The sequence below is a fragment of the Uloborus diversus genome, chromosome 3, assembly GCF_026930045.1.
Source record: "Uloborus diversus isolate 005 chromosome 3, Udiv.v.3.1, whole genome shotgun sequence".
NCBI classification, from domain to species: domain Eukaryota; kingdom Metazoa; phylum Arthropoda; class Arachnida; order Araneae; family Uloboridae; genus Uloborus; species Uloborus diversus.
Window position 1 is genome coordinate 122,349,583 of NC_072733.1, and position 10,500 is coordinate 122,360,082.

Genomic DNA, 10,500 nt, shown 5'->3' on the forward strand with positions numbered 1-10,500 from the left:
ACTGGAAAAAAATTAAATAAGTTGATTTTTTTAAAATCGTGAAAATTTATTAATGATAAGTGTTAATTACTACTAAGAGTAAATTGATTGCAAGTTTTTAAAATAAATTAGTTGGATGAAAATTGTAGACCTGATAATGTTTCGAAAAATTTGTGGGTTCGATTCCTGTTACTAATTGTGAAAAATTTCTAAGTTTAAAAATAACGGGGAAAAAAACCGATAAAGTAAAAACAAGCAAGAAAATGATTAAGTTAAATACTAAGCGATAAAATGACTAAGTTTAATACTAATCAAAAAATAATTAAATAAAATGTGATAAATTCAATAAAACTCTTGAAAAGCATATGTAGTGATAAAATGTAACTTGAGTGCGAAATTTGCTTACTGGAAAAAATTAAATAAGTTGATTTTTAAAATCCATGAAAATTTCTTAATGATAAGTGTTTATTAATGCTAAGAGTAAATTGATTCCAAGTTTTGAAATGAATTTCAGTAGAAGTTATTTTTCGGTAAGTCTATTTTTAAAATTTGCTGACATGAAGTTTTGATACTCGACTTATAATTTTAACATTTCTCGGGTTCTTCATTGATGTTTAACTTTTTTATGTGATGTGTTTTATTTTAGCGTAGGTAAAAATAATTAAATAAAAGTGAAATTTATAAATTGTAATGAAAATTCTGTTAATGAAATTAGTTGGTTGTAAAGTAATATTTTGGAAAAGCTGTAATGAATGATAAATAGTAAAACGCAGTAAGTAAAATAGTAAAGTATGGTAAAGTAAAATAAAATAGTCAGAGGGGATTTAATTCATGAAAGTTGAAAATTTTGTTTTATTCCATCAAGAGTGTTTGCATGAAAAAAAAGAAAATAAAGGAAAATATGATTAACTTAAATATCGATGATAAAAAATAATTATTAGAGTTAATTAAATGAAATGCGATAAATTAAATGAAACTCATGAAAAGCATATGTAGTGATAAAATATAACTTGAGTGGGAAATTTGGTTACAGTAAAAAATTATTTAAGAAGATAATTTTTAAAATTCATGAAAATATTTGATAGTGATAAGTGTTAATTAATACGAAGAGTAAATTGATTGTAGATTTTGGAAAATTAAATGGATAAATGTATAAAAATAATAACGTATGTGATAATGTAAAATAATAATAATGAAAAAGAATCAAAGACGATTAAATGAATCTAAATCGTAAATGAGTTGCTATTTTAGTAAACTCAAACTAGAGTGAAAAGCATTTTAGTAGGAACATGTTAAAATCTCTTGTGCTAAGAAAAATAAATAACTTTTAAGCATAATTTTGTAACTGGAATAAATGTATGATAAAATGATTAAGTTAAGTATTAATGAAAAAGTAATTATTAGAGTTAATTAAATGGTATGTGATAAATTCAATGAAACTCTTGAAACGTATATGCAGTGATTAAATGTAACTTGAGTGCGAAATTTGCTTACTGGAAAAAATTAATTAAGTTGATTTCTTAAAATCCGTAAAAATTTGTTAATGATATGTGTTAATTACTACTAAGAGTAAATTGATTGCAAGTTTTTAAATTAAATTAGTTGGATGAAAATTGTAGACCTGATAATGTTTCGAAAAATTTGAGGTTTCAATTCCAGTCACTAATTGCGAAAAATTTCTAAGTTTAAAAATATCGGAAAAAAACGATAAAGTAAAAACAAGCGAGAAAATGATCAAACTCTAAAATATACTTAAAAAAAAATCGAAATCACGAAAAAATAATCTAAGTCTGAAATGCTTGAAATTACTTAAAGACTAAAAAGTTAAGAAAATAGTTAAAGACTGAAAATAATTGAAAAACGCTAAAATAGTGAAAAAAAAATCAGTGCTAAATGACAGGAAAAAACGTTAAAGTTCAAAATGTGTGAAAGAATATTTAAGTTAATTATTTCTTTGAAAATTTAACAAGTAAGAAAAAATATTTTGTTGTATGAAAGTCAAAAAAAAAATTAGTTAAGAAAATTATTTCTTCGAAATTTTTACAAGTTAGAAAAAATATTTGTAAATTTGACAAAGAAAAAAGAAATTATTTAAGAAAATTTAACAAGTTAGAAAAAATAAAAAGGATAAAGTTTGAAATGCATGAAAAAGAAAATCAAAGTTTAAAATATATTTCAAGTCCACAAAGCATTGAAATAAATCTAAAATCTCGAATGGGTTGTATTTAAATAAATCTTTACTTAAGTGAAAACTTTGTTATTATGAAAAATAATAATAATGATTATAGTTTCAATTATGAGCTGAAATTCAGTTAATGATATGCCATGATTAGTACTAAAGAGTAAATTAACTGATGGTTTTAAAATTAATTTAATTGTAATATTCGTTGTCATGGTACAGATTCACATTAAGACTGAAAGAGTAATGAAAAATATAGCATAGTGGTTAGCATACGTTTTTGCTAACTCAAAGTTTGGGTGTTCGATTCCCAACTTCAACACTCTGTAAAAATTAAAATAATTAAATTCGTAGAAATAAAAAAAATAAAAATAAACCTCTCAATAGATGGCGCCATGAACGTTAAACACCGCATAAGTTAAAGCATAGCAACAGGTGTTGCCAACCGAAAACTAAAAACTCTGGTTGTCATAACAACCAAAACTTTGACGTTGCCATTCAAAAAGTGAAAAACCTCCTAGTCTTCTATGACTAGAAAAACGACAAAGTCCAAAAGCGCGGGAAAATATTCAAAAACGCGCGAAAACTATTCGTAACCTTTCGCGAGCGAAAACGAGGAAGGGCGAAATCACGGGAAAACCCCGTCATCTTCTTTAAGTTTCACGCGCAACCCAAGGTCGGAGGAAGTGGAGGTCGGAGGAAGATCGTGAGGGGGTGGGAGGGGGAGGAAGAGGAAGAGTGAGAGGGGGCTATGAGCCCTAGAGCCCCCTCCTGCGGCAGAACCGGCCTTTTCCCTCTACTTTCACTCATACTTAATTGTCGTGCTACTTTCGAAATACTTTTTAATAGCGTATTAAGAATCTTGACCTTTTCTTTGATGATGAGAAACTTTCTCATTTTCTTTCATTTTCTCCAATTTTAGATGAAAAAGTGCGTTTGGGAGCCATTCTATTTTATCAACGTTCATACGTAAAATGAAAAAAAAAAAAAAAAAGTTAAGAATCGGAGCAGTTATTTGTTTAAACATTAAACTAAAGAAAGCGTTGTTTAGACTAATACATTGTGTGAATTTGCGCTTCCAGTGATGCTAAAGGGATGAAAGTCCATTCACAAAACCAATATTTAGTGTCAACGAAGCCCACTCTAACGCTCCGTCGCTCCTTTCCAAAAAAAATCGTGTTACAGGTGAGCAATTTGTGTCCGCAAAAAAAGAAAAAAAAAACCTTACGAAAAACTCGCGTTATAACCATTTCGCGTAAGTCGGATCGCGTTGTAGCGGGATCCGACTGTATTTCAAGGAATTACTAAGTGAATGTAGAAATTAAGAAAAAAAGAACTTCCACTTAATGAAATGGAAATGTAACATTTCTTGTTCTGAGCATACTTACAAGTCATGTGCATTAGTAGAGTAGACCGGGGCACATTTCCGCAGTGCCTTTTTTTCAAAACGAATTATAACTAGAAAGCCAACAGTCATAACAGATCGATGCTGCTCTCCAGCACATATTCTCGCAAGTTTTTGAGCATCAGTCGAGCTTCGGTCTAGCATGCAGAAAGAATAATCTGTTTTCTACCAAGTCGAGTAAATTTTGAGTTCAATGTTTTGAAGCTTTTATTGTGAATAAATAATACTGAGTAAAAAAAGGACAACTATACAAAAATTAGCAGAATTTTATTCTTTTTTGAGAATTGTACTTGTAGGAACTGAAATGTTATTACATTTTTTTTTTCAGGTTAGAAAAAAAATCCAAATTTGGCGACGGGTAAGTTTACGCTGTAACGTCGGAGCACCTTTACGCACGTTCTTACGGTGTCTTAATTCCATACGTGCCCTTACGTCTTTTTCGCTTCAAACTGTCTGAAACTTTTTTAGTATTTTTAGACAATTTAGTTTTGAAAACCATCGTTTATTTTTAATTGAGTTATAAATTCGTATCTTCTAGGCTAGAATCATGTAGTGCTGTCTTCATGCCTATTCAGCTTTTATTTTATACACTATTCAGTATGTAATAAATTTGCTTTATTTTAACGATGGTAAGACATTATGTTCAAAACTCTAACAGAATGACGTTAAGTGTTAAAATAAGAATGCGTTAACGTGCCCCGTGTCCGGGGCATGTTCACGCAAAAAACTTTGGACTAAAAAATAATTATTTAAACGGTTAAAAACACAAAACTGAGCAATAACTGAATATACCAATTTTGACTCCATTAACTGTATCATAAAATCGCCATGTCTAAAATTTCCTGAGTTAAAACATAAAAATTAGAAAATTCATTGAAAAAAATCCACTTAAAAGTGCCCCGGTCTGCCCTACAGCGTGTATCATGTACAGATTCTACTGCACATAAAAGTCATTACTTGCTGAACATTTCAGTCAAAGTAAGCTGTTTAACTATTAGCTACTCGTAGTAGGCAGATTTATTACTTATAGAATCTCAGTATGTTTTCTCCTTAAATGTTTTTTTTTTCTGAATTCTGAAAGCAATTCGGATAGGCGGAGTTCAGATAAATGGAGTTCTACTGCAAAGCTGTTTTTTGCTTTATGTTGTAAAGTAATACTTCAAGAATCTTTCTGGACAATCTTACTGTTTTCTGGTGCGAATAAAACTAAATTCAATTTTTCGTTTAAAAACGTAAAGCAATATATTCCCCGAAATTTTATTTAAAGTATTTTTTTTCTACTTATAAGATTATTAAAGCTATGAGATAATTCTAGAAAGTGTTAACATTTTTGAATAATTGATATCACGCTCTTAATGTTTCATTTATTTATTTATTTATTTTTTTTGGTAAGTTTAATCGAGTAACCATGCTTTTTGACACACAATGTGTCTCTTTCCCCATTTCCACACACGAATTGCTTTTTTTAAAGCTCTCAGAGCTTTCTTTTCAGGCCTTGTTCACATTTTTCAGAACCCATCAGTCGTAGCGGGTTTGCGCTTACAAAGATGTCGTTTCAGATGACCAAAGATGCATTATTGTGCTGGAAAAACATCAAAGAACATTCAAGTACATATTACGAGCGGTTTTTTTTTCCTTTCATGAATAGGATGGTACATAATATTGGTACACATCATGCTTGAGAAATTTTTACTTTCTAAAATCTTTAGAATAAACATGTAGGGGAGTGTGGGCCAAAATTTTATAGCGGGGCAAAGTGATATGGGGAAATATTTACTCTGCTTTTAGTGCCACCTTTCTAGTAATATTTTAACTATATAGTACCACACGTAGTCTATTCCAGTCAGGAAAAAACTATGGCCGAAGAATAAAGTATTTGATAATACAAACAATTTAAAATATATATATGTACTCATATTGTAATAGTTTGTTGTAAGTCAAAAATTCTTTTTGTTACTTTAAAATGATAAACTTTTCGTTATTAGCATTTTAAATATTAATTGAGACCTCTTAGATTCGGTGCGTTGTGAATTTATCTAATATTAAGCTTAATTATGTTTTCAATACTTTTTACAAGTAGTCTAGTACATGCGGGGCAAAGGTGAAATAGTTTATATATATATATATATATATATATATATATATATATATATATATATATATATATATATATATATATATATATTATTATTATTATTATTATTATTATTTTTAATTATTCGTTCAATGTTCCAGTATATTTTTATTTTTTTATTAAACCTTTTGATTACTGATTCGTTCGACCAAAAATAGTTTTTTTATAATTGAATGGAAAGTATTTCATTAGAAAAATATTTTATTTTTCACTTTGTCCCATGAAGAAAAAAAGTGAAATTTTTCCACTTTATTGAAAGCGCAAATTTACTGCCAAAAATTAAAAAAATATTGTTTCGATGCAAGTTTTATTATAAAATAAAATGCTCTTTCTTTATGTAATGTAATTTTCAAAACAAATTTCCAATTTGATAATTTTAAAAAGCTCAGTACTATTCACTATTTCACTTTGCCCCACATTTCCCCTTTATTTTCTTATACTCATATGCTGTAGTGCAGGACATTGATAATATTGGCACACAAGAGATAAAATGATTAAAAACCATTGAATTTGTCTGGTTCTTATATAATGTAGCTTTTCTTTTTTTAGCATTCAAAAGCAGAGGGCAGTGTTTTGCATTTTTTGCTTTAACATAACCAAGTAGCGCACTTACCGGTTAAACGTTTCACAAACCCTTTAAACTAAAACACATAACAACGTTGTAACATAATAGCATTTCACAACTTTTGAAATCATTTTAAAACGTTTTGAAAGGAAAGTTTTTCTTCTAGTTATGGAATACAAGGATTAAAAACATTAAAATATATTGCTTGATAGATGTTTATTTTTAACTTAAAGTTCTAAATATAACCTTAAGTTTGCGATACGTCCGCCATCTTGGGGCTAAATTCCGCTTTCTTCCAAAGTAGCTTGCTTGTTTATTGATTGTAGAGCTTCTTGGTTGTGGATTAAGTTTGAGTAAATAAGAAGCCACAGTAAATAAGCAAATCACGCTACTTTACCATAGCAGGAAGCATCTTTTAGCTCCAAGATGGCGAACGTGGCGCTTTTTATTCTACTATTCAGGACTTTAGATTAACCAAGTTCCGACTCAAGATGATGCGTTAGTAGTCGATGCACACATCATGAGGTTTAAGTTTTTTAATTTTTTTCATTTATTTCTCTTGATAAAAGGAACATTCAAGAACCAATGATAATAATAGAAATAATAAATAGCGGTAATTATATTTTTAAAAAAATGATAAAAAGAGATTACCTAAAAATTCGTTTATTCAGTTATTTATCTACGCTTAATGTAGTGAACAGACTATGATTTTTATGTATTAATGGCATAACCCAGGATTAAGTAGCATTAGTACACACTATATTATTTTTTTCCACTTAACCAATCTAAAATAAGAATTAAGATGTATTGCCCTACTAGCACTATCACCGGCAAAAAATTATTAATATTACATTATTATTCACGGGTCTGCCTGCCCTAAAACGACCATGCTCGCAAAAAAGGCAGTTTTAAGACTCTAAAAATATTTCTATTTTGCCTCTACGATGACAAAAAACGAATTAAATAGCCAATTCAGTGCACCGGAAGTCATTTGACGGCAACTTACAGATATCTCAAAAACTGTAGCCAAAACGTATGTGCCAGATTCAGTGAAAACGTTCACGAACACAAGCGCCACGTTTTGGTTTCATTTTGCATTTTTCACAGAAAATACGAGACATTGTTAGCGTAATTCTAACCAACCAGTAATTCTAGGCGACACATTTTCACATCTACTAAAAGTATGTAGCTATCTTGAAAAACAATATTACTATACGCATAAGAGAAATTACCTGTAAATATGCAGGTGAGCCAAATTACTTTTTAATTCTCTACCATTGGCACGACCGTACGTATACTACTAGTAGTACATGAAATATTTTCTCCTCCAAAAAGTATCAAAACGTATCGTTACATCCTTACTATTTTATTTAGACATTAAAAAAAACTTAGGAGGTCACAGCAGCATAAGAGAACATCCAAAATTTTTGTGGGTTAGAATGAAGTTAGGGGTTTGGGTTAGTATGAAGGTAATATTTCTACTTATTTGAAGATTCACTTAACCAGTAAATACTAGTTCAAACTAATTGAGGAGTATTCAGTAAGTTACCGCCCTATAGCCAGGGCTAAGGCAGAAATACGTGAAATACACCGCCAACTCAGTCATTTCCAGCCGAGGACTGCAGTTTCGTGCTTGCTGGAAATGACTGAGCTAGCGGTGTGTTTCACGTAATTGAGGAGTATTTAGAGAAAAAGGTAAGATAATTTCACGCAATCTAAAGTTGACTAAGGAAAATGTTTCGTTCCGTTCAATTATTTAAAAAAGTCAACATTTAAAATATTTTTTGTACATTTTATGTTTGAGTTAATTCTGCATTTGTAAAAGAGATAATGTTTTGCTTTTTGTATGCATTTTGAGTGCTTGCTTAGAACATTGTCATACACAAGTCATCAGGCTTTTTCTTCATTTAAAAGTCTGAGAAGCTTCAATTTATATTTGATTAGAAAAAATGAATAAGAATGCATTGTTTAAAGATAATATCGGTGCAAGGAACACATTACAAAATACATTTCAATATGATTCAAACTTTTGAACGCCAACTTTTTTGTAACAGTTGTTTGGCTTCTCAGATTTATTCTTTTTTTCAGGTGCAAAAGGGATTTCTTGTAACGGAAAATTACGTTGATACAACAAATTCCCAATTTCTTTGACATTATATTTAATTACTAAACTAAACAAATTCAGATAGCTAAATGTTATGAAAATATAAATTTTCTCAAGTATATATATTTTTTGATTAGGTTTAAGGGTTAAAGTTTCAACTTACTTGTGACATCTTCATTATCAACAGAAAAGGAACATTCGAAAGCTGAGCTATATCTTCAAATGTATTAGCAACTTTCGGAGATTGTATAACAAAATAAGAAGAAAACTGCCTGTCTCCTTCTTTAATTTTTGATTTAATAATCTTTTGAAGACCTCTACCAAGCTGTACTATTTGCATTCCTTTGTCCAGAATAAGATGAAACGGAAAAACTTTACACATTATAGACATGGAAATACCCAAATCTTCAGGGTATCTTGATAATTTTTCTGTGTATCTTTCAGTAACAGTGTTTTTTGATTTTGACTCGGAAACTGTCGTAACTTGATACAAAAAATCTTCTCCAACTGATGTAAGATTCACAATAACGTCGACTTGCTGTAAGTCTTTCGCAGTTTCTCTTATGATTCCAATCATTGCTGGAGCAAAATACTTTTTTTGTGGATGATGTAAGATCTGAAATCAGAAAAAATAATTAGAGGGATAAATTAGAGAAAATTGTCTATTTTTCGTTTGTTAACCTTTAATCCCAAAGTTTCACAAAAATTATGAATCGATAAAACAATTCGTTTTTATTAATTTTATATGAACGTGAATATGGATCACAATATTGTAGGGTAGACCGGGGTACGTTTACGTGGATTTGTTTCAATGAAATTTCTAATTTTGATGTTTAACTTATTAAATTTTAGACATGGCGATTTTATGAAATAGTTAACGGAGTCAAAATTGGTATATTCAGTTATTGCTCAATTTATGTTTTTAACCGTTTAAAAAAAAATTTTGAGTCCAAGTTGCTTGCGTCAGGGCCGGATTAGGAAGTGTGGAGGCCCCGGAGCAACGAAGGAGTGGAGGCCCCTAATCAGGATTCGAAAAGATCATCATATTTTTGAAAATATCCGATACTTTGATAAATATCCGAATATTTTGATATATATGTATATATATCCGATATTTTCAATCAGCACACGAATAGTAAATACATATTGAAATTACCGCTATTTATTTTTTATATTATTATTATTATAATTTATAGACTTGAAATTACTGTTTCTTATTTACATCTAAACATACATTTCATTTTAAAAGTTATGTACTTTTAAGGTTATTTTCATATGATATTTACTATCATTTGCGAAATCTGATAACTTAATGTTATAAAAATAAAACACATATATGTATTGATATTGATTGTTTATTAGGTTCGATGTTGTTTGTAAAACTGACATATACCTTGACTCATAGGTACAAACTACAAATTGAATGAATAAAAAAATATATATATTGACACTGAAATGCTTGATCAAATGAAAAATTGATAGTAAATGGATGCTTGCAATCAGGGCTTTCTGATCGATAATAATATTATTTTTGTGCAAGAATTCTTTGTAGAAATACAAAAAAAAATTGTCTGGGAGAAAAAACGTAAGATTTGCTAACCCGTGAAACTTAGGATATTTTGAAAAAAATTTATTGTGGGGGCCCCTTTGTTGTGGAGATCCCGGGGCAGCCCCGCCTGCCCTTCCCTAAATCTGGCCCTGGGTTGCGTAAACATGTCTAGTAAACGGGGCACGTTTATGCATATTTTTTTTGACGCCTAACGTGGTTCTGTTAATGTTTTGAACATAATGTCTTACCGTCGTTAAAATAAAGCAAATTTATTACATACTGAATAGTGTATAAAATAAAAGCTGAATGGGCATGAAGACAGCACTACATGATTCTAACCTAGAAGATACGAATTTGTAACTCAATTAAAAATAAATGGTGGTTTTCAAAACTAAATAGTCTAAAAATACTAAAAAAGTTTCAGACAGTTTGAAGCGAAAAAAGCGTCAGGGCACTTTAGAAGTAAGACAACATAACAACGTGCGTAAAGGTGCTCCGACGTCAACGCGTAAACTTGACCCGTTGCCAAGTTTGGATTTATTTTTAAAGTGAAAAAAATTTAATTACATTTCAGTTCTTACAAGT

At 29.7% G+C, this 10,500-nt stretch overlaps 1 protein-coding gene across 1 annotated transcript in view; it reads right to left on the reverse strand.

The window, feature by feature from the left end:
- LOC129218922 (guanylate cyclase soluble subunit alpha-1-like) overlaps positions 1-8,943 on the reverse strand; it is a 144,092-nt gene extending 135,149 nt beyond the window's left edge. Inside the window, exon 1 of the mRNA XM_054853242.1 lies at positions 8,530-8,943. Within this exon, the coding sequence (XP_054709217.1) occupies positions 8,530-8,943 (414 nt within the window). The remainder of the gene's footprint in view (positions 1-8,529) is intronic.
- Positions 8,944-10,500: the final 1,557 nt, after the last annotated feature.